Consider the following 26,253-nt stretch of genomic DNA (forward strand, 5'->3'; position numbering starts at 1 on the left):
CGAATCAGCTTTAATATCTTCATTCAAACTAAACTAACCATTGTATATGTTGTATTATACATATCTTTACATATGTTGTTGATGTTATATTTTGTACAATGTGCATGTATATTTTCTATACAATTTCTATTATTTATTTAGATATTTTCATTTTCCCTTTAATACACTGAACAAAAATATAAATGCAACACTTTTGTTTTTGCTCCCATTTTTCATGAGATGAACTCAAAGATCTAAAACATGTTCTATATACACAAAATAACCATTTCTCTCAAATATTGTTCACAAATCTGAAAAAATCTGTGATAGTGAGCATGATTATTGCACAGGTGTGCCTTAGGCTGGCCACAATAAAAGGCCACTCTGAAACGTGCAGTTTTGCTTTATTGGGGGGGTCCGAAAACCAGTCAGTATCTGGTGTGAGGGGTAGGGGTAGGGTTAGGGTTAGGGTAATGTTGTGAATTGAGTGGCCCATTGTGGTGGTGGGGTTATGGTATGGGCAGGCGTATGTTATGCAAAACTGCACGTTTCAGAGTGGCCTTTTATTGTGGCCAGCCAAGCATTGGTTATTAACATTTATTATGTAACCACTGCAATATTTTAAAAAAGCTCTGTACTCACAGCCTTGTATCGGACCAGGTAGTGTTTGATGGGGGATCCGCCGTCGTCCTGCTTGATCCAGTTCACCTTCAGAGAGTTGCCCCTCTCCAGGACCTTCACCTCCAGTTTAGGTGCACTAGGTTCCCCTGCACAGGAGAAAGAGAGCAATTAGTTGACATACATATAGTTGTTGCATCAACATTAGCCTCTAAATGCAAGTAAACTACTCTGCTTCTACTCCTACTACTATTTTAAAGTTCTCTTAAACCTACACTGTCTACAAAACTCTTATATTAGCATTTCTTAAAGGAAACTGTGTTGCTGAGTTTGGGGGAATATAGTGGTGCAGGAATGAGTTGTAACACCGAGAAATGAGTCGGCATTTTAGCCCTTCTTGTTTCCTTGTCTGGAAGTCAATGTTTTTTTTGGACGTGTTTTACTGTAGGTTAGAAGCCTGAAATAAGGTATGTGGTTAATATAAGCTAAAGAGATTTTGTTCTGCGACATAAAATACATCAGTAAATACCCCACTGGTGAATTTAAAAAAACGCGGTTGCTAACAAGTGTCTAATTGAGACGACTGCACTTCATCACGCCCAACATTAGCCGCCTTTAGCTTAGCGGTGGTGACGTGAAGTCATGTGACCGTGCTGTAGTTCCTTTATAGCCCAACATTAGCCTCCTTTAGCTTAGCGGTGGCGACGTGAAGTCATGTGACTGTGCTGTAGTTCCTTTATAGCCCAACATTAGCCACTTTTAGCTTAGCGGTGGTGACGTGAAGTCATGTGACCGTGCTGTAGTTCCTTTATAGCCCAACATTAGCCACCTTTAGCTTAGCGGTGGCGACGTGAAGTCATGTGACTGTGCTGTAGTTCCTTTATAGCCCAACATTAGCCACTTTTAGCTTAGCGGTGGTGACGTGAAGTCATGTGACCGTGCTGTAGTTCCTTTATAGCCCAACATTAACCACCTTTAGCTTAGCGGTGGTGACATGAATAGCTTATAGCCTATCAACAAGTGGTGTAATATGTAGTGATTATCCTGCTAAGTATCATAAAACTTAAAAGCATAATGCAAAATCAAATGGAAAATTCCCCACAAAGGGAACCAGGGAGAAGCTAACTTCCTAAATTCGGACTAAAAAATCAATCTTCCCTGCACCACTTTATTGCAAAAACCAACAAAGCGAGTTTTCAAATATGAAATACATATTGTGGGTGTGTTTCCCTTTAAGGGCTGCACGGAGGTGCCTCTCTCCTTGAAGCCTCATTATCTGCTCTGCCTCCTGAGTTATGGCGGCTGGGTCGCTGGATAATGAGCCTGTAGACCTTGATTGGACGTGTTACTCTATTACTTCTCATAATGTATACATAGTGTTGAGGGAGGGCAGGTGGAGGTGTTTAGTATGCATGGGTTGAGGCGTTTTCTCTCATTCCAATGTAAGGGCTGTAAGGGAGGAGACTGACAACCCAGACTCATTAATTATGTACATATTTGGTTGCACACAGTTAGCCTTGAGGATGATGTATTTAAATTGTCTACCTCATGATAGTACAGCCTTTTCCCTGTGCTAACACTCTCTCATAATATCGGGTGGGAAGAACATATTATATTCTACGTTATCAAAGACATTGGCAGACATTTCAAATGGTCAATCTCAGTGTTAGTGGTAATTAAATGAATATGCATGAAGGCACTGGTTGTGAGTTATCATCTGAGCTGCATTCGTCTACACAGGACTGAACATGACAGATGCTGGAAGTAAATCAGACAGTTGGTTAGTGACAGCAGCGTAACACGAGGCCGGTTAAACATCGGGACATTCAGCGGGGTTATTCACAGGCATCATTCTGGGTTAGCTCATTTTCTCTGAGGCTAAAACTGAGAGAGAAGGGGTTAGAACGACAAGCTTCTCCATGCAGACTGGAGCATCTCGCCCTGAAACACATTCAATGCCAACTTACAGTATATGGCACCCTCATTCTTTAAAGCGTACATCGAGACATAAAGGGAATTGGAAAGAGTCATAGAATACATGCGGTTGGATACAGAAATCCTCTTTTAGTTTTGGAGTGTTTGACGTCAATTGGTTGTCTGAAATACGGTAAGGATTAACGCTAAAAATAAATCATGCAATCCTGTTTTTTTCCTCAGAATTCTGACTTGAATACATTTTTTACACCCAATCTTAACTCAACACTATACAACTTGGAAAAATTATGTTCATACTGTCAGTCAGTGTAGAAATGCAAGACACATGCAGACAGGGTGGACTTGTCTTTTAGAAGAAGAAAGAGGACGCAACCAGGAACAGACGTGCATGCTGCAGTAATGCTATCACACACTGCGAGCGACAGATGATCTTTGGAAAACACAAGAGAAGTTCGATGTGTAAGGCGAACATGAACATGTCAGCGGCACTTTGTGAAGATGCTCTCGTGATGTTTAAACGTGATCAAAAAGGTAATGGCTAAAGAAAAAATAGAACAACAGATCTGCTTGTTCAGAAAGTCTAATGTGTAACAACGAGTGCTATCTGGAAGAAAAGTCAAAGGGCTTTCAAAACGTATTTCTACACACATTTCTAATCAAGGTTTAAATAAACTAGAACACCGGAGAATCAAAGATTTAGTTTGTCTGGATTTAAATTGAGATTCTCCCTCTACCTGATTCTTTAACGAATCGGGGATAATATGTTGATCTTGTTGATTTGGTTATAACGTTTTCTCTCCTTTGCACAATCCTGAACAATCTCAGCCTCTCAGAAACCAAAGTGAGAAAAGACAAATGCAATGTTAGATTTACAAACAAATTGCAATGTCCGTAAAGGTGGGGTAGGTAAGTTTGAGAAACCGGCTCGAGATCGCTAGAATTTGAAAATACACAACCGCGCACATGACCAATGAGGGCACGAGATAAGTTTGTGCCCCGATGGAAGGCTGACTTCCACACTTTTACAGTATTACGGCTTCTACAGAGGACATTTTTTTATGGATTTGTTGTCAAAGCACTTCAGATATTCATTGCTATCGGGATGTTAAGAGCATTCCATGGAATATAACAAAAAGTGTATCACGAGCCGGTTTCTGAAACTTACCTACCCCACCTTTAATGCAGGTAGAGTTCACAGATGGGTGGCGATAACATTATGTATTTCACTTTCAATCAAGGACATGTTGTCATAAATTAATTCAAATGTGTTTCAGCTAGCTCTGGAGAAATGAAAGACCCCATTTACACCTGGTGTCATCTAGAGACTTGACTATATAGTAATATTTATTATGGTTTTATAGTAATTATGATATTATTAATGTATGTTAAAGCAGGCATAACACACTGATGAGTTAATAGTCACATAAAACTACCAGAAGAATATGGCCCCAGTGTGTATTTTCTACATCATAAAAATAATGCATTTGTAATCAGGCACTACAAGGAGAAAAGTCTGGCATTGTTACGAAATGAAAGCAATGAAGAATGGGCAAAATGATCATAGTTTTCAAGAGACATGCTTAAGATGAAGAATGATGATTATTTACTATACATTAACAGAAAAAGATGAATGAAAAATGTCAAGATTAAAAGTGATGAATGCGTCTCCTATGTGTCTAAAGTCTTCTGAATGACCATTTCTGATGTCGTGATCTCAAACTAAACAAAATGAATTACCTTCTGTTGGCCAGCGGAGACGACATCATCAGCACCATGCAAGAGCCACATGACACAGTCACATGATGCGCACGCACATGATTGGTCATTTGGAAATTAAAGAGGGAGGAGGAGGAGGGTGGGGCATATGGAAAACACATAAAACATTGGTGAAAATTGATGAAAAAATGTCAACATAAACAACAAATGAACATTAATGTTAAAGACAAAATGACAAAAACAAATAACCAAGAGAAAAACATAAATCAATAAACACATTTTTTAAAATATATATAAACAAAAGTGAATACATGAAGCCGTTCTGGACGTTTTTGGAAGCATGTAGAATATTAATAAATGGATAAATAAACAAATTGGTGTTGATTTTAAGATATTAATTCAGGGGATCCAGAACGGCGTCATGCATCCACATAATCAACAGTTTTTCCTCTTTTTTTATTCTAACGTATTAGATTTGAGTTCGTCCAGGGTCAGACCAGAGGAAAATCTGCAGCTTTGACAATACACACCATGCCAACTAAATATGAAACACGACAGAATGAACACATGAAACATCAGGACAATCTAGAAGCGTGTGTGTGACGCACTTGCAGAAAAAACACACTACGAACAATCCTAGCGTCAAATGTAACGCCGAATGTGATTAAGGGAAAGGTTAAGTTAGGACATACAATTCTCACACAGGACATCTTTTATATGAACAACATTAATCACACAACAGTTAATCCGGTGAGGTTGGACCACACACACAAATCAGCTTTGTTTACTTCCCATGTTGCCTCGGGGATTAAAGCAGTAAGCAGTCGAATGGGTTTCTTAAAGCTGTAATCAGCTATAACTTGACCGAAATAATGATCAAATGTCGACGGGGGCTAATCAGTGTCGCACATCTGGATTCATCCTAAAAACTGCAGTGAACACGCCGCCATGAAAGACAGATGATCTGAGCCGAAGGGACAAAGAAACGATAAGAAACGTGGAGCGGTTCTCAGGAAAAGGTTTACAGTGACTGAGTGGATGTGATAAGAACTGCTGTGATAAAACCCAACGCACTTTTGCAGGGTGGTACTGTAGAAATGATGCATAGCTGATTTAATCATGTTACCTGTGAGTCACGACTGTCTGGGTTTATGCTATCAGGATGTTCCCTGCTGAAGAATATGTGATTATTGATGGTGCAAATATCGAGTGTTACTGTGTGGAATAGAGAAGCTGTCAGACTCTCTGTCTTTTCAGATACATATTGGTTGACTTCAAGTATTCTGTCTCAATACAATATTTTACTTCAATCAACAGTTTGTCTGTGTTTCCATTGAGTTATTGTATATTGTTCGGAGTGTTGAGGTATCCGATCAACAACATTACCCCTATTTTTCATCTGTGAAGTCCCTAACCCTAACCCTCGGACTATTGTGTTCCCCAAGAATACCAGTTTACCCTTAATCTGACCATTAACCTTGACCACTCTGGCGCCTAAATCTAAACCACATTCCCTCCTGTTTTTTCATTCTGCTCTTCCAACCCCTTCTGGTCCGAGCCTCCTTGGGGGAAAGGAAACGGGTTATAAACAGATACGGCCATTGCGGCAAGGGGAGATTTCGGCGGTAACCACTAATGAACCTCCCTGTCTCTGTCCTTCAAGCTTAAAAGACTCTGTCTACTTCACCTGTACACACTTATGATTCAGTCATGATGCTAAGCTAGAGCATGAGCCGACAATGCCTCTAGTGCGCGTGCCTTTCCTTGGATCTCTGTACAACCATGAAGTCGTCGGGCGACATGGGGAGATCTGGTGGCCCTTACAAAAACCTAACCCTAACCCTAAACCAATGCATCAAAGAAGACAAATACATTCAGTTTTAAAGCAGAACATAACTGAGGCTAGCACCGCTATGTTGCCTCTCACAGTCCAAGATGGTGACTGTAAGCATTGCCGGTAAGTCGTAAATATATTCTAATGCTGTGTTTTGTCCGGCTTAAATGGTATCCATGACAAATGTAGTTGGATTAAATACTTGATTTTAATTTCCCAGTTGGATCTTGATATCAATGGCACTTAGAAATGGGCATTACAGTAAATGATGGATGAGGAGAACAAAAGATTTCCAATGCAATCCTTGGTTTGCACTTCTGCCAGCTCGCAATCCAAGATGGCGACTGTAAACTAACTAATGATAAGTGGTGTGTTATGCAAAATAAATATATGCCAATGTTGTGTTTATCTGTGATTTGTAGTTGTTTTAACTTTAGTTACCTTTAGATGAAAGGCTTAAATGTAGTAGTTTGGTGTTGCCATTAATGTTACAGAGGGTTAACCCTAACCTAAGGTCTTAGCATGGAGCCTACTTTTACGACAAAATGTGCGTTTTTAACTTTGAAGTCTGCATCTTCCGAAGTTTACAGGTCACGACATACTTAGCATATGTTAGCTTAGCTCATGTAGCCGCAGCTGAGATGCTTCGCTGCAGACTTTAACAAGTTACAACGTACATATTATTGGTATAATATCTGCATTTAATCGTCTAAAAATGACTATGTGTGCTGACGTGTGGTGAGGTCAGTAACAGGTCAATAATGCTACAGAAAAGCAATATCAAAATATCAAGCTACATAGTTGAAATGCACGCTACTGAATGTTTAGCGTCATACAACAAAGCAAGAACACATCTTAACAACAAATTGACTCATTGCAACACAATCAAAGAAGTCTTGAGTTAGGACTGTGATTGAAGTCTTGACAAACAGTGTTAATCTTGTCACACACAACACTATAGTGCGGCTGTTAGCAGGGCAACCTTCATGGTCTGGACACACGTTAGTAGAATCATATCTAAATCAAGACTGTTAGAAAAAGCCAAACTCGTTTTTTCGGGGGCTAAAATCTACGGACAGTGTGTGTGTGTGAGTGAGGAACACCATAAACATCTAACTGTGAGGCCAAGCAGATAGAGATACACGACGAGGGGAAGAGACACACACTGCTCACCGGCATACTCACTAAGGGCCAAAGTGGTGGCAGCAATATGAGGAGGGGTCTCTGAGGAAACTGAGAGATGGTGGAGACATGGTGAGTGGAGCTGGGATCTTCTCAACAGGAGAAGTTTTTATATTCAATATCGGTGATAAAGAAGTGCTCTTCACATGCACTGTGATGCATCACATCCTGTGTAACTCCATGGACATTCAGAGATATTACTTTGAACTCCGCGAGAGGAGGTAAGCAGTACAATCTTCAACACAACTGTTCATCTGTTACGGACACTGTAATGCATGTTCATGTACAATAAAACCAATGCTAATACCATTAACTTCAGTTTCTTTCTTCAGGACATTGGTTTGAATTCGGCTAAAGGAGGGAAGGACCCAGTACGATCCATTTTCACTTCAGATGGTAACTTTTTGACCCAACTGTTCACCTTTTACGGACACTGTAATGCATGTTCATGTACAATAAAACCAATGCTAATACCATTAACTTCAGTTTTTCTCCTCTGGAAATTGGTTTGAATTCGGCTAAAGGAGGGTAGGACCCAGTACGATCCATTTTCACTTCAGATGGTAACTTTTTGACCCAACTGTTCACCTGTTACGGACACTGTAATGCATGTTCATGTACAATAAAACCAATGCTAATACCATTAACTTCAGTTTCTTTCTTCAGGACATTGGTTTGAATTCGGCTAAAGGAGGGTAGGACCCAGTACGATCCATTTCCACTTCAGTTGGTAACTTTTTGACCCAACTGTTCACCTGTTACAGACACTACTGTATAATGCATGTTCATGTACAATAAAACCAATGCTAATACCATTAACTTCAGTTTCTTTCTTCAGGACATTGGTTTGAATTCGGCTAAAGGAGGGAAGGACCCAGTACAATCCTTTTTCACTTCAGATGGTAACTTTTTGACCCAACTGTTCACCTTTTACGGACACTGTAATGCATGTTCATGTACAATAAAACCAATGCTAATACCATTAACTTCAGTATTTCTCTTCTGGAAATTGGTTTGAATTCGGCTAAAGGAGGGTAGGACCCAGTACGATCCATTTTCACTTCAGATGGGAACTTTTTGGCAACATTTTACACCTGATATCTTCATTGTCATTATATTTATGGACAATAACACCAATAGAATAACCAACAATGAAGAGCAGAGCCTGTCTATATCAATGCCACGTAATAAAATACATCTTCCTTATCTTGTCCTTGTTATTAGTTCTGTATGTATTTAAGTTCTGTTTTTTCTGTCAGTGTTTGTCCTTCGTCTTCTGCTTCGTTATGTCCTTCCTGAATGTAACGTTGAATAAAGGTATTTGTTTCTGTTAAGCGTTTCTGTCCTTCGTTTTGTTCCTCCGTGCTCAGTTTTCTGGTTATGGCTAGAAAGGATCCCGTCTTGTGTAAAACTCTCGCGAGAGTCTGCGAGTCACGTGGCTGAATGTTTACGTTTGGCAGGCAGCCTTTCAGTTACGATCGTTTACATCAGTGGGCCGCAGAAAATGATGGTGAGAAGCTAAACTATATGAAGCTCAGCGCAAGTTCAGGCAGGAAGACCTAGCACTCCGTATTGCTCGTCATGGCAATACTCGCTCCCTTCACTAGATGACAGAGAGCGCCACTCCTTAGCTAAACCTATCACTTCCCTCCATTCACAAGCCTAATTATCGCACCTGTTAATCCCTCTATATATGCTCTCCCTTTTTCTATCAGCTGTCTTCCAGGTGTCAACGCGCAACCCTCCTCCACCCCTTCGCCTCCTGCTTCCAACTCCAATTTATTTCAATTCCAAGGGCGACTGCGGCTGCGAGGGAGTGCGGTCGTCTTTCAACCAGAAGGTTGTGGGTTCGATCCCAGCCCATGCAGTCAACATGTCGATGTATCCTTGGGCAAGATACTTAACCCTGAGTTGCTCCCGATGGCATGTCCAACGGTGTGTGAATGTGTATGAATGTTAGTTCCTAGAGTTAGGTACACTGCTCTGTATGAATGGGTGAACGACATGTAGTATGTAAAGCGCTTTGAGGGGTCGTAAGGCTGGATAAAGCGCTATATAAGTACAGTCCATTTACCATTTAACTCAGGGCCAAGCTTAACCTTCTCCCTTCCAACCGGACCACTTATCACCACCACCAGGTCTAGACCCAGGGGGGTTCATCGGAAACGGTTCTTTCCCTTCCCGAATGATGTCCGACAAAACCTGGGCCTAATCGCCAAAACACATTTCATCCACCTGTTATAAACTGTCATCATTATGTTTCATTTATATAATGTGACCGATAATGAACATGTATTCCATACATCACGTCTCTCCTGATTGAACTATTAATTATGTCAATGACAGGGAGTGTGATTGTTGAAATAGGGAGTTAGCGGTGTTGCTGTTCAAAGGAGAATGACAACACCGTAGATCACCAACACTATGGTTTATTTTTTATTCACAGGCAAGTGAACGTTGTCGCAGTAAAAGTCCCAAGATAGCTCCTGGTGCAATAATATGTTCCCTTTCAGTGTTTTACTATTATGTCTGATGTTTCTCTGTTCATGTGTATGTTGCACGTTACTGCTGTAGATGTGTTTCCGAGCCGCTCCGATTACAACGAGAGTTACAGCGAGAACGTGACGTCATATTTACACAAGACGGATCCTTTCTAGCGATAACCCAGTTTTCTCCATGAAAGAACTGGCCTCAGAACAGGAAGTGGATTCCTTTATTTCTTAATATTAAAGATAGGGGGGGATGTAATCAAATCTCCCCGAAAATAATACCTCTAAGCATTAACAGAACTTCTCAAAGCACACTATTTTGCAGAGCTTTTTGTTTTGGTACCCTTGGACTAGAGCAATTAAAACTCTTCTAAGTCTAGCTTACGTTCTTCTGAGGCATAGCACGAACAACAACACGCTATTATCTCCTGAAACCAACATAATGCCAAAGGTAATGTGTAAAAAATGCATAACTATTTTGTCTAAAATGCAAAAAATGCAGCAGTAAGCATGTGTCTAAAGAAAGCTGCAGCTCAACAGAAGTAAATAAGAGTTTTTCTTAATACACATTCAAGTCTAACGGCCAAATTACAGTACGGTGCCAAGCACACCACGAGCTCAGATGGGAGTCCTAAACCCTTTCTGGGCCTGCATATTTAAACCTGATGTTTCCAAAGAGGGACGTTTATGTGCCCTGCTTTCAACATTACCACCAGCAAATATGCTAATTCCACGTTAATTACCACAACCTCGTAGTGAAGCCAGGATATAACCATCTGAAAAAACACACATCGGCTGAACTACTGGGACACGACAAAGAGGTTTCAATGAAGTCTAAAGGGTTCGAATAACACACTGACTACAGACTATCTATCTCATTACTAAACAAACCTGTGACTGCGTTAACGTAATGGAACGGACTGTCGTCTGGAAAATTAGTAGAACAGGAAACAATTGCTATTCTTTCATGATTAAAGTGAATGTTCTAATATAGAGGGAACAGTTAAGTAGATAAATGCAGTGCAGATGGGAAATGTGAGGGGAGAAGACAGGAAGAAATGAAACTTACTTGTGAAAGAATATTCTGAGAAGTCCAATGGATTACAGAACAGATGATGGGAAAAACAATAAAAACAAAAACAGAGACAATGAGATGAGAAATATGAACAATGAGACGGAAAAGCTTTCTGACATATTAATAACGGACATCTCATCTTGTATAATTAAAGTAATTACAAATGTCGTTTTTTAAGGGCCTCTTGCTAGAAGTGGTTTTTTCAACATTATTTAGTTTGCTTTATTTGACTGTATTGAAAGTTAAGATATTGATAATGGTTAATAATGCTTATTGAAATGCAGATTAATTTGTTTATGTAGAAAAGTAACCATTATTCCATTTAAAGGTGGGGGAGGTAATTTTGGGGAAACCAGCTCGAATGTAACACAACTCTTAAAATAAATAAATATCGCAATTATTACATATCATTTAAAAATGGGAAATCTGTCAGTACAGTCCTCACAATCTTGCTTTTTCTTCAATTAAGTATGATTTAAAAGTCGAGTGGCGACATTTTGAACTTGTATCAGTCTCGAATGATTTAGTACATTAATAAGATTATATTTTAACCAAATATTATGATTCCCTTCCATTTATTTAGCTTAAAGGTGGGGTAGGTAATTTTGGAGAAACCAGCTCGAGTGCGCTAGAATTAGAAAATACACAACCGGAAGAAATCTGCCCCTTCCTCATAGAGCCCCTCCTCCAACACACACGAACGCGCACATGACCAACGAGGGCACGAGGGCAGTGTGTGCCCAGATGGAAGGCTGACAGGCAGGTAGGCCATCCAGTTACTTTAGCTGGCTCAGATGATTGGTCGTGCTTTTTACAGCGCCACGGCTTCCACTGATTTGTCAAAGCACTTCAGATATTCATTGCTATCGGGATGTTAAGAGCATTCCATGGAATATAACAAAAAGTGTATCTCGAGCCGGTTTCTCAAACTTACCTACCCCACCTTTAAGTAGACTGAACATGGGTTTGTTTTTGTATTAATTACAATTACTCAAATAGTTAATCTGAATTGATATGGGTTAGTTAGAACTAAGTATACAACTAGAATTATTTTTAAAAGTACAGTACTCAAATTAGTTGACCTTACATTATTTATTGAATTAAACAGCATTACTTTAAATACATTATAATAGTACATCAAAATGTTTTGGGCAATATTTTACCGAAATAAAATTAAGTAAATTCAACACAGTCAGAATAAGTAAGTAATTAATCTTCTGTATTGTTAATGATACACAACGTAAGGTTTGAGCTGAGCTTCTACATTACAAATGCACTAGTGTAAGCTAAATAAACACCGCACAGTGTTTGTTGTTGGAACATCTTGAAATAGGACACGACCTCTCTCTTTGGGACATACTGAGGATGCTGAGGAGGGGTTTTCTGCAGGAGCACAGATGGAGGCGTGACGAGGCCGGCACAAACTAAAACAAAGATGTATTTATTTGTCTGCTGATTTCTAAATGTAGCCTGAATTAACTCACTCGGAGGTCGGTCTATATCTAGCATTTGATCCCTTCTTCTTCTGTATATTTTATTTTAGTTATAAATACATATCTTTCTACTGTTCTTTTGTTTGGTTTTACTGTTTCTTTTATTATATTTTTAACTCATTTGCAATACCTTGTTTACATGCTGATGTAACAAAACATTTCCGATTTTGGAATCAATAATTATTGCAAAAAAGTTTGCCTTTGGATCATTTTGTATAAAACTAATAAACTCTTTCTGGAAAATTAAGATCTTAAGAGTTTTGAATGCGTGAATCTCTCCAGCTGTCAGATTGAATCTTTGGACCTGTATTTCATGCTTTAACGAGGAAGCATTATCTGACATGTTCTTGCTCATAAATAAACAGAACATGGACACGTTTTATGTCTGGCTGACACTCTGTGATGGATGACAGGTGCAGCACACCTGCTCTCAGCTGATGGAGCCATATGCCCAACAGACGGAGGATTAGTCACCAGGAAAACAACGAGTATCGCTCACCCGACTGTTGAATGTTTATTTATTAGTATATCTCCCTGCAGTGGGCGACTGTATTGAAGTATATGCACAATTAAGTACATTTATGAGGTAGTTTATTCTTATTTAATGCTACTTTAAACTTCGAATCGACTATATTTTGGCACAAGGAGGATCCCTAACCTGACTATGATTGTTTAATTTCTTATATCTCCCTGTAGAATATTTTTATGTATTTGTTTATTCCACACATGGCAGTTATTGTAAAACAAAACATGTTCACTTTTTTTTTAAAGCGCATGGTGGAAAGGAGCAGGGAGAAGAACATCTTATTTTACCTGCCCCTTCTTGCAGTACAAAAAGAAAAATGAAATAACCATTAAGAAGTCAAATAAATGCTATAATAAAGTAAATAATGAAACTATAATGAAGTAAATTCAAGTATTTAAGTACTGAGGTACTTTATTCTTATTTAATGTTACTTAAACTATTTTAATATTTTGTCAGTCATTATTGTACTTTTCACTCCGCTAAATGTATCTGACATCTTTAGTTGAATACTGGATTCTGATTGGTCAGCTTGGACATTCCAGTGATTGTTAAATCTCGCTAACTAGCTGTTGCTAAGGAGAACATATCGTTGCTAATGAGGATCATGGGGACTATGTGCAGTCATATCAATCCGCAGAAAGAAGTCCGGTCGATTTAAGTACAACTACTTTAGTAAATATACTTAGTTAATGTCCCCTACTGTATATAAGTATAGGTTAAGACATCCATCAGCAGGGTATACATTAATTAAAATTAGCCCCACCTTTACCAGCTGTGATGAACACATGAATGCATCAATAATCATAATCCAGTCATTTAATATATATGATTCTAAAATGAGACGACAAGGGCAATATGTACTTATACTTTTGGTACTTTAGATACATCTGATGCCAATACTAATGTATTTAGGTTTGTTTTTGCTAAAGTAAAAGGTACTTCTGTTGCTGCTTCGAGTGTTTCTCTTTTTGTCCAACACATTGAGATAGAAGATCAGCTCATCATGCGCTGCCATTCAATACATGTACCGACCTTCAGCAGGACTGAGCACTGCTGTGTGAACAAAGGGTCGATGTACTATACATACGGACACTTCTTCACACTGAGTTCATGTTATCAGCCTTAGAGATGAAAAACACTTTGACTAAATCACCTGAAAACATAGGAAGAAGGCTCGGTCTGCATTCTAAACTGAAAACATTCACGAGGAAAGATACACATAATGCTGTGGAACACTGAAGGACACATGGGAGACACGTTGCATCTGTGATAACACTATCGAGTGGTGCAGGAATGAGTGGTTTTTTAATGTGTCTTTGGTTAGGACCCTGAAATAAGGTCTGCGGTTAACTCAAGCTGAAGAGATTTAGTTTTTTACGACATAAAATACATCGGTAAATACCCCACTCGTGAATTTAAAACGGTGGTTGCTAACAAGTGTCTAAATGAGATGACTAAATGTCATCACGCCCAACATTAGCCGCCTTTAGCTTAACGTTTGCGTTTTATTTCTAGAGATTACATTTGTTCCTTCAACTATTGTTAAAGGTGTGTTAATATGTGGAGATTATCCTGCTGAACAAAATGTGAAAGTACCATAAACGCGTGTTTGCCACAGATCTTATTTTCTGCAATAATCAAAAATCCAATTGAAAAATCCCCATTGGCTTTTTGTGCAGGGAACCAGGGAGATGCTGCCTTCAGGGTCCACTACAAAAACCTGTCATCCCTGCACCACTCTGTGAACCACGCTGGATTATGAAGTGAATAGCGTTCGTCCTGGATTCTGTGAAAAGGGGTCTTGGCGTGAGAATAGAGGAGCTGAAAGCATGGAGGTGGGGTGAACAGCGTTAGCTTCAAAGCATTGGGGTCAGAGGAGCGCTTACGGGTTTTTTGGGGGGGAAAGTACTTACGGACGGGCTCGGTGGTGAAGCTGCTCGCCGCGCTGCTCTCGCCTTCTCCTTTTCCGTTGATGGCGGACATCTTGACCTCGTAGGTGGTCTCCGGCTTCAGCCCAGCGATGGTGACGCTGATCAGGTCTGCGGGGAAAAGGTGGTGTTAGAAACACGATACAATACCATTACCATCACAGCAAAACACTCTCTGCAATATTATTAATAATGTTCTATAATAACGCGCAATTACGTATCTGCGACTACGTTTTTAAGCACTACTCAATACTGCACAGTTTTTTACATTCATTATTTGACCGTCTATGTTAGTTGTTATTTAATTGCTCTTTTTACTGAGTGTACGGTTGTATTATTGTGCTGCTGTGTTTATTGTATCTTTGTAACTCTAGCACAACAATTTCCTTCGGGATAAATAAAGTCCTATCTTATCTAATCTTATCTTTCGCAGCGTCCACACGGCGGCGTGTGTTGAAGCTTGCCGGTGGGCGTGTCTGAAACTCGACCAACAACCAATCACATGAATCTCCCGCCCGGACACACAAGCACGCGGTTTGATTGGCTAGAGCTTGTACTGGCATATGATTCGATTGGCTGACGCCTCCGTCGAAGCGTCAAAAGCAGAACATTGCTCTGCTTTAGCAGCGAGCACCGCGAGAGAAGCTACGCTTTGCTCCCACAATGCAGTTCGGCGAAATGTATCGTGGGAGCGAAGTGTAGCTTCAAAAGCGTCCACACGGCTTATCAAATCCCGCTTATACAAATCTGCCAGTACAAGCGCTAGCCAATCAAACCGCGTGCATGCTGGGAGAGCCAGACCACCGTTCATTTCCTCATATGCCAAAAAATGGAGGAGAAAATAATGGTGGCGGTAGGGAATCACCCGGTGCTTTATGATCAGTCCCTGTTCACCTGCCGGGATGCAAACCGGAGGCATGGAGGGGGTGGCAGAGGTAGTGGGTGAAACTGGTAGGTTTTGGGGAGTTTATATCCAGTGTACTTCGTTTGAATGGACAGCTAGCCGGCATAGACGGTATTTAGCCAGCATAGAATGTTGCGTAAAATAGCACCATAGACATTAATGTCAAAAATGTTCATCATATAAAGTTATAAACTGTGACATGTAAAACCTTTTATGCAATTGACAGCAGAGATTCATGTGATTGGTCGTTGGTCGCGTAAACTCCCCAAGCTCAAGACACGCCCACGGCAACGCACGCCGCCGTGTGCAGGGGCCGTTACAGTACATGTGCTTTGTGAAGGCTTCATTAAAGCTGAGTCGTCTGCTATTGATGCAAGGCGTACGTCTTGTGGTAGAAACAAGAACTGTGGCGGCATCGAAATACATATTTGAAAAATGGAAACGGCAAGTTTTGAAAGGTCTGGAAATTATTCTGAGATAAAACAAACAAAACAACGGAATTAAACAACTTCCTGTTCCTGTTATGCAATTGGAGACGAGGGTCTCTTTCAAGAAATAACAGAACAATTAATATGTTTTATAAGAAAAATACAGGATTTATATTCATTTGACTCATATATATATATCGACCGAAAATGTTATGTTTTTCTCAGTTTTGATTTTCCATTCTGAAACATAAAAGACAAATCTTTGATCCACTATATACAGTCTGGGAGTCATTCCTTAGTGTGCATTAGAGGCATCATATCTAGTGTTATGAAGTACTACAGTACATCTCCAGGCTCTGATATTATGTTAGTAGCGACGCACTGTTGTGAGTTAACACTGACATGTGTTTCAGCCGCTTGGTTGAGATCTCGCCGTGTGACACAAAGGAGAGCAGATGTCGGTCTCTCTTTAAAGCAGCAGGGGAACGTGTTGTGTGCTGAATGTGTTTTAGAATAAAGTCTCGATGAGAAGGACTTTCTGAATGTGTTGCAGGTTTTGCTCAGGAAGGTTCCAGACTGAGCCGTTATAAGAGCTGTTCTGACTCCCCAATGATGGGAAAGGAGCTTGTAGGAGCCATTGTATGGGTGTTGTTGTGGTATTTAAGTTATATGTACAGTGCAATATTATTTTGAACACTTGTTGGCGGGGTTTAGCTGCACCGGGTGTATACAAAGAGGTCATAGGTGACAGGAGAGGAAGGACACAGAAGGAGAGAGCATACCGATTCCACCAGCCCGGCAGATGCTCATCACAACATCGAGAACTGTACAATTAACCCCTGGTATGTAAACGCTGAATACGCCTCATTGTGAACCGCAACAAAGGACCGGACAGTCGTCTGGATCACTCTTCAGCCCGTCTGGGAAGTGATGGCAAACATATATAGGACATAGGAACAGGAGATTGCCATTAGAGCACTTCAATGCTTCCTTTATTATCTCCTTAGGGTAAACTGCACCATCATTTACGAACGGAAAGGGGATGACGCTGCCCCACAATGCCTTGCACATGTAACATTTAACGGGACACAACATTCGGCTGTTCACAGATAAAACCGACTAACGCTGATCGTCCATCAGGGTGCAGGTGCCGATTCAGCTTTTAACATATTTAGTAAAGGGCTTATATGTTTTAAACTTTGTGCTGATTACTGGCAAATTATCAAATTAAGCTTCACAGTGTTTACAGACTTTTCTCACATGCTTGAAAGGTGACATGCGCAGGCCCTAACAACTTATATATTGGATAAAGTTGTATGTATTCAAAATATTTTCATACAATATATGAAGTAATATATGGCTTTAGATAATTGACAATATATATTCCTATTTGGACTTAATACGTGTGGACAGGAGGGTAAGCAACCATTTTACTTTTTCATTTGAATTCCAACCTTAGTAATGAAGAATATATTGGTCATTTTTGTCCACTTTTATTAAACCCTAATAAAACAACAACAACAACAACACACAGGCTGACGTATCTAGATGTGCTTTAAGTAGTTGAAAGAAAATAGTTTATTTGAAAGAGTGTCTTTTCCTAAGTCCTTATGAATTGCCTTTCCTTTCCTTAACCCCAGGATGACATCATTTAGGGAAGTCCCAGGAGCTGATTGTTCTGACTGCGTATGCATACAGATGAAAACACGAGGCCAGATGAATTGATGACTGTGCTTTTAGGCGGCGACGGTGCAGAAAGCGCTCTCATTTCCTGCAGTAATCTACCGATGATTACCACATGCTGCTTCCCTCGCCTCCTCGCAAAGTTTACCTCCACAAATCATTACAACTGTTATGAACACGACTGGCTTCGGTGTGTGTTCATTATCGCGTTGCATCAAACTGTTTATTGATGTGTGAGAGGAAACACATACGCTACATTATCACGGCTTATATCTGCAGCACACAGTACAGGTTATAAACCCTGACAGTGATATGGTCTATGTCTAAAAGACTGTCAGCTGTCTGCCTCTTAATGTGCATATGAACAGTCTATCTGCATCATCAGTGCATTGATCTTGAATACAGACCATACAATAAAAGGCACAGAGATATATACTCCCTAAAATATGGAAATGATCAGGTTTGAAGTGTACAGTTTGAATCCAGCAGGTTAACTTTGACTTGTTGTCTGAGCACACTGCAGAGTTAAACCTATATGTGTGATGGGTGTGTCTAAAGCAGGTAGTACTGGTTTCAGACATGTGATGGCAGCAGGTTCACTTGCTGACTAAATGTCATCTGTTTGGACACGTTTCAGCCGCTGCATCATTCTGTGTCAGCAACATAACATGGAATTATTTAAATCTATTTCGTAATTCATCTTTTTTTACTTTTTGTTTATATATAAACATTTGTATTATATATTTATTATTATACTTTTTTTTTTTTTTTAAAAGATGTTCTTTAACTTCTTATGTTTTTATATAAATATGTTTTTTTCTATTTGTTTTGTTCATTATTACTTTAACTTCTAATATTGTATTCAATTTATTACATTTTCATCATTAAATTACACATTATTTACTTTCCTAACCTTTCATTTTTATATACATATTTTGCATTATTTTATTTCATACTTAAATTAAGCAACACAAGATATCTTTTTCCCTTAATTAATAAAGTGGACTGTTTCTGATTGATGCTGATAAATATTATGTTGTCCTGATTTTACACATTTACGCTACAAATATACTACTTTATACTCATGTGCATTCAGACATAGCATAACTTATAAGTTATATGTTTTTCTTTTCAGCTAAAGCATTTTAAATGTTCACGAGTGGTTATATAACCTACAGCAATATCTGATTGAGTATTTGGTAACATTCACAGTTTGTGTGTGTGTGTGTGTGTGTGTGCGTGTGTGTGTGTGTGCGTGTGTGTGTGTGTGTGTGTGTGTGTGTGCGTGTGTGTGTGTGTGTGTGCGTGTGTGTGTGTGTGTGTGCGTGTGTGTGTCTGTGTGTGCGTGTGTGTGTGTGTGTGTGTGGGACAGGCATCTATTCAGAGTTGCCTGTCAGCCGCAGACAGGATGAGGAACATGTGTATCTGCAGCCACGAGGCCTCAGTGGGACGTGGATAATATCTGGAGCTGTCAGTTACGCTGTGTTCGCTGTCATGTTTGGATTAACTGCTGTTGGAAATACTTGATGCACATTCATGTTACCTTCATGTATAGGAAAGAAAAACACCCTAAAATATCTGTTTATGAATTCTCCTGGGATTAAAGGAGCAGGTTGTCCTAAAAAAGCGACGTACTTTTATGGATTTTGTCAGAATAAGAAACAGGTTTTTTGACAAGTAGGTGTACACAACCAATACATTGCTTTGGTGTATAATGGTGCATACTTTAATTCAGTATAAAGGGATTACGTTGTTACAAACTTAGCAAAAATAGAACCATCTAAAAATGCAAAATACAAAAATAAATGGCTACAATAAATAGAAATGAAAAAAATAAATAAAAAGTAAATACAAAATAAATTAAAATTAAAATGTTAGTACAACAAATAACTGAAAAATGTAAATATAATATATATATATTATTTGTGGATCTTGTACGGCGACCTTGAGAGCCTTGAAAGATGCCTATATGAATAAAATGATGTATTATTATTGGATCAGTATATCTGAATTTAAATTGGAAAAGCTGTGCCGTCTTAAAATATTGTCAGTGATATTTGTTTCCTTTTTCCCTCTGGGATTCCTGGTTCGGCTCTACAGTTCTTCTTGAGCTCCGGGTAATGCAAACAGTGTGAGTTAGAGTTGCTTCTGTCACACCTGAGCCCCATTCTGTTTTCTTTGTATTAAATATAAATATATATTATATAACTATTATATTTGTGTGAAAGCTGCAGCACGAATAGTATCTTCTCAGTTTCCCTTTGCACCGTTGCATCGACAGTTGTTTAGGGAAGGGATCTTGAATAAGAGGCAACATCTGAATATTTTTGACCCAAGGAATATATTCATCAACGGAATAACCTTCTTCTGTTGGGATGTGTTTTTTTATTTTAAAGCAATATGCTTTTAAGGCAAGATGAAAGTAGCTTTAGAGGATATTCAGGTGGAGCTGAAGCAGGTGATGCATCTTAAGAGACCGAAACAGAAAAGCTGCCCCTGAAGAGAGAATGTAATTACATGGCTTGCATCCACTTTGCTTGATTAAAATGTTTTTCCAAGGCTTTTAGAGGAGGTGCTTGTAAGTGCTGGGGACTTAATTCAGGAGAAATATAGCAGGTGCTTTTCATGAGGTGCCATTCAAATATGATGCTTATACAAGTCCAAAATGAGATTTCCTCAAAACACTTTTGTAAATATATTGAGTGAGTGAGTGAGCAAAGTTTTTTAACAAAGCAGAATCTGTTGGGAAAACACTGAATGTCCTCTTCCAACATGAGAGTAGCATGCTAACAAAGGTCCCAACTGTAGCTGTGAACAAGACAGGATGTGAGATGACCTGGAAGAGCATCAGGACTGTTTGAGGCATGTGATAGCTATGTGATGAACATGATGATTCAGCCTCTATGGAGAGAGACATCAAGCATGCTCATTTCTGACGTGGAGCTAATCTGAAGTAAACATTGAATACTGCTTTCTGTTCCTCCATCTTGTGACTGTGTGACTCCCTCTCTTGGGTATCAGCATGTGAAGGACACTGCTCAGGAACTAGTCTCTGTATGTGATGACTCCTTCCCTTCAGAGAGGATCACAGACACATGGATCCTGAGGCTGAAGCTCAAGCCGGGGACGAGAGTCCATCCGGAGAAATGTTCCACTCACCGTCTTTAGCGTCGTGCTCCATGCTCTTCCAGTCCTGGCCAATCATACGCCACTCCACCTTGTATCTGATGATGGGGACCCCCCCCATGGAGTCGGGCTCCTCAAAGCTCACTACCGCGGTGCTGGAGAAAGGGTCCACCTGCTGGATCTCTGGAGAGGACGGCACCTCTGAAGCAGAGAGGGAAACAAAGGGACTGGTCAGAATCAGAATATCTGTCTTCGTCCCGCAGAGGGGACAAAGACAGCTTAATGTTACCTAAGAAGCATGCATACAAAAAGGATGCTAGGGATGACACTCTGCTCAGTGGGACCATGTGCGGTCATATCAATCCGCAGAAAGTAGTCCGGTCAATTTAATGTCAGCTGTGGCTAACAAACATTAGTTCTTGTCATCGAAAAATACTGTTGAATACTTTTTGAATATTTCATTTTTGTATTTATGGGCACGACATGACTTTGGATTCATGACGGCTAAACTGTCCCCAGTAAAGAAAAAAGAAAAGAAAAGAGAACTACAGAAGGACAGAGTTGAAAAGAAAGAGAACTGGACGTCAGAGAAATCAACAGAAGAAGACAGACAGGAAGTAAACACTAACGGGAACAGCAGAAGAAGACAGACAGGAAGTAAACACTACCGGGAACAGCAGAAGAAGACAGACAGGAAGTAAACACTAACGGGAACAGCAGAAGAAGACAGACAGGAAGTAAACACTAACGGGAACAGCAGAAGAAGACAGACAGGAAGTAAACACTAACGGGAACAGCAGAAAAAGACAGACAGGAAGTACACATTAAAGGGAACAGCAGAAGAAGACAGACAGGAAGTAAACACTAAATGGAACAGCAGAAGAAGACAGACAGGAAGTAAACATTAAAGGGAACAGCAGAAGAAGACAGACAGGAAGTACACACTAAAGGGAACAGCAGAAGAAGACAGACAGGAAGTAAACACTAAAGGGAACAACAGAAGAAGACAGACAGGAAGTAAACACTAAAGGGAACAGCAGAAGAAGACAGACAGGAAGTACACACTAAAGGGAACAGCAGAAGAAGACAGACAGGAAGTACACATTAAAGGGAACAGCAGAAGAAGACAGACAGGAAGTAAACACTAAAGGGAACAGCACAATAAGACAGACAGGAAGTAAACATTAAAGGGAACAGCAGAAGAAGACAGACAGGAAGTACACATTAAAGGGAACATCAGAAAAAGACAGACAGGAAGTACACATTAAAGGGAACAGCAAAAGAAGACAGACAGGAAGTAAACACTAACGGGAACACAGCAAGGGCTCTGAAGTGTTTAAAGAATAGTTAATGGAATATAAAATGAGAACAGGCTTGGGCAGTTAAAGAAAAACTCGATCAGTGCTGGTGTCATGTTAAATTACGCAGCTGTCGCCTCAGTTATAGCCGTTGGTACAAACATGACCATTGTGAGTCTTTGGTTTATTCAGTAGCCGTGTAATAAGCTTGGTAATGACCGCCTCGATTCGCATGATCCTTCACTTATATGTTTGGATCAGAGAGATATCGTCCACTGCAGAACCTGCAGATAACGCTGAGCTTTCAATCAGCTTCTGTCGTGGCTCTGGCTTTGCTCGGGTGCCCTGGAGTCTCTGATCGCCACATCACCGAGGCTCTGTTGGACATGCCTGAACGAGCAGCCGAGTTACTCCGTGATTCATGAAGATGGGAGCGGTGACACAGAGAAGGAGCACACGATGCCATTTAGACTCAACACTACTCACCAGTGACTGAGTAGTGTTTACTTTATTTAACTTACTTTTGTGGCACGGAGAAAGGTATTCTGATTCTCCACAGAGCTGACTTGATATCTCACCATCCTGACTGTAAACCGTGTGTCATGTGGGTTTCAATACTGTCTGTTAAATGTAGGTCTACAGAGTCTGTTGTGGATATTAACTGTTTTGTTAGGGTTAGTGTTGGGAAAATACTGAACGTTCCTTCTGTATCAGAGTAGCACATGATAACAGAGGCCTTCGTAGCTGTGTACGAAGCCGGATGTACGACTACATGGATGACGCTCATGACACACTGTGATGGAGTTATGATAGCTATGTTCCTAAGGTTGGCATGATGACACAGCCCCTAGAGCAGGGGTGTCAAACTCAATTTCATCGCCGGTTGTAACTTTAAGACTATATAAAAATACATCATATATATAAAATAATGTATTATATTGCCTCTGCATTGGATTATCATCGGATAGGGTAATAACTTCATAATTAACTACGTCTGAAAGCAGAAGTCTAGGGCAAATAATTGCAAGTCTTTTCAGTGCGTAAGTCCCAAAATGATTTAAAAAGAAAAGCCAAATTCTGGAGAAAAAAGAAATAGAAGTGACATTTTGAAATAAAAATCTGATTTTGAGAAAAAAAGGCAAATTCTGAGAAAAAAGTCATATTTGAGATGCATTGTGGGACATGTAGTTTATGGGCAACGTGCTTCTGTAGCATGTAACCGTATAATACACATATTATATTCTTTGCAAGCTCTTGTGGGGCCACATAAAATGAAGTCGCAGGCCGAATGTGGCCCCCGGGCCTTGAGTTTGACACCCCTGCCCTAGAGAGACATATGACTGTCATGTTTATTGCTTACGCAGGCCTTAGCCAATCTTAACTAATGTCAGAATACTGCTTTGAACCAGTATTCTTCCATCTTGTCACTGTAACACACTCTCTTGTATATCAGCATATCAAGGACTCTACTCTGGGAACTATTTGCCCTGTGTGTGATGACTACTTCCATGCATGCTGATATTGAAGACCAAGCCGGTGTCGAGTGATATTTTTCTAACAGTTAGGATTTTATAGTATAGCAGCCATGACACCTTTATTTCTTGCTGTTTTTTTATAAAATAATTTCCGCTAAGCTAAAGGCGGCTAATGTTTGGTCGTGTCATTTAGACACTTGTTAGCAACAGTTTTTAAATTCACGAGTGGGGTATTTACCGACGTATTTTATGTCTTTGAACAAAATGTCTTCATCTTCTGTTAACCACAGACCTCATGTCAGGCTAACAACCAAAAACACATTCAAAAACCATTGGCTTTGAAGTGCTAAATACCAGAGGTGTGGACTCGAGTCACATGACTTGGACTCGAGTCACATGACTTGGACTCGAGTCAGACTCGAGTCACCAATTTGATGACTTGAGACTCGACTTGACAAAATCACAAAACACTTGCGACTCGACTTGGACTTGAACACCAATGACTCGGGACTTGACTTGGACTTGAGCCTTCCGACTTGAGGTGACTTGATCATTTAACTCAGAGGTCTCCAACACGCCGATCGCGAGCTGCCGTTAGAAGAGCAGACTCCCATCGGGGAGAGCAGAATCTTCAGCCGCTCGGCCGCTCCGCTTGCTGAGAATCCTTGCGGGCAGGGGCGGGACTTTATTTAGCATACGGCCAATCATATGCGAGGACACACTAGGATCATACCATTATGTGAAAGAAGGGTGGGGGGCACAGCAGGTGTAGTGGTACAGGCCAGCTGCACAGAGCGACAGGGAAACGGATTTAAATGGAAGCGCGTCGGAAAAAGTCAGGAAATGAGCGAAAACCGAAAAAAGAAGCAGCATCTGCTGCTTTTCAGTGATATTGGAGAAAGCAAAGCTGAGTGCAGGATTTGTAAAATGAAAATAACCTTTTTTGGTTACCTTTTGTTTGGTAACCACTCAGGATTTACTGTCAGAGGTGGGAGAAGTTCAGATCTTGTACTTGAGTAAAAGTACCAGAGTGTAGGAATACTCGGTTACAATAAAAAGTCCTGCATTCAAAATGTTACTCAAGTAAAAGTAGAAAAGTATTAGCATCAAAATATAGTTAAAGTAGCACCTGCAGAGGGATCTAGATGCAGGTGTTCTCTTCCCCATAGAGACCGCCTGGCTGCACATTAGCCCTTGCATACAGATGGATTGTGGGTCCCTTACAACATGTTGTACACAGTGATAAACATTCTGTCACCTCAACATCAGGGATCTTAAACTTAAACTCCTTCTGAATCAAACCGTCACGGTAGCCTTACCTTACGGATCCCTCTTAAATTAGAAAAAAACCACGTTTAGGACTTGGACTTGACTTGAACTTGCCCATCCTGACTTGAGACTCGACTTGGACTTGAGCGCAAAGACTTGAGACTTGACTCGGACTTGCAAAACAATGACTTGGTCCCACCTCTGCTAAATACTGACTGATTTCTGGGTTCTAGGACTCATTCCTGCATGGCCTTTTGAAATGCCTAAAAGTAAAACGATTGCCCGGTGCTACAAAGCATCACTAGGTTTTTTTAAGTGCTAAACGGTGAAGGAATCAAACCATTTCTGCAAGCTTCCCACAACTACTCGATATTATCATGCCATCAGAAACCCTACTGATAATGATACACTTACTGGATATGTTATGGATGTTGTACTATTAGAACAGTATGTCGCGAAGAGGCTGTTTAATTATCCTTGAAATTGGAATCAATCTGTTTAGTGAAGCTTCTTGCCTCGTGCTGTGAAGTATCTCACTGACATATCAATACGGAGGAGGAGTTGCAGTTCTTCAGGAAGGTGCAATGCTCAATGACTCGGTGCACGCACCTGCTTGGATCAGAAGGAACTCCTTGGACTCAGAGCCCATCACGTTGGAGGCGGTGCAGTTGTAGCTGCCGAAGTCATTCTGGGAATCAGGAGTGATCTGAGAGGAGATGGAAAAGAGACAGAGGTCGCACAGGTGAACAAGAAGAACACACTACACTGAGTAGACCCATGGATAACTTCAATGTGTAACTTTTAAAACTAGATATTGTTATATAAGTATATTCGGTGTCCTTGGTGTCATGAAAGGCGCCTTAAATAAAATGTATTATTATTATATTTAAGTATATTCAGGGTTGATTTAGTCTCTGTCGCCTCAGGTCTTCTTTTGTTCTTCACATCGTTGATTTTTTGAGTTTGACAGAATTGTAACCCTACCTCTGGCCGGAAGAGAACTCCCTGCTCCACAGCTTCTCCTAAACTCCCTCTGTACATTTGACATTTATATTCAATTTAATATTGAAGAATCCATTTCTTGCACAATAATATCCTGCATTATATTTGATACTGGAAATGTGTATTTCCACTTGTATATTTTCCACATTTCTCTTACTGTATGTACATCTATATATCCCATCCATCCACCTATCTATCTATCCATCCATCCATCCATCTATCCATCCATCTATCTATCTATCCATCTATCCATCCATCTATCCATCCATCCATCTATCTATCTATCTATCTAT

At 40.1% G+C, this 26,253-nt stretch overlaps 1 protein-coding gene across 2 annotated transcripts in view; it reads right to left on the reverse strand.

Moving 5' to 3' along the window:
• LOC117459055 (neural cell adhesion molecule 1-like) overlaps positions 1–26,253 on the reverse strand; it is a 310,157-nt gene that overhangs the window by 30,551 nt on the left and 253,353 nt on the right. For both annotated transcript variants that reach the window (XM_071205485.1, XM_071205484.1), the window contains 6 exons: positions 25,568–25,664; positions 20,950–21,117; positions 14,761–14,886; positions 10,823–10,837; positions 7,256–7,315; positions 622–746 (listed from right to left, as the gene is read on the reverse strand). In XM_071205485.1, coding sequence (XP_071061586.1) covers positions 622–746; positions 7,256–7,315; positions 10,823–10,837; positions 14,761–14,886; positions 20,950–21,117; positions 25,568–25,664 — 591 coding nt within the window. The remainder of the gene's footprint in view (positions 1–621; positions 747–7,255; positions 7,316–10,822; positions 10,838–14,760; positions 14,887–20,949; positions 21,118–25,567; positions 25,665–26,253) is intronic.

The sequence above is a fragment of the Pseudochaenichthys georgianus genome, chromosome 14 (assembly GCF_902827115.2).
Source record: "Pseudochaenichthys georgianus chromosome 14, fPseGeo1.2, whole genome shotgun sequence".
Taxonomy (NCBI): domain Eukaryota; kingdom Metazoa; phylum Chordata; class Actinopteri; order Perciformes; family Channichthyidae; genus Pseudochaenichthys; species Pseudochaenichthys georgianus.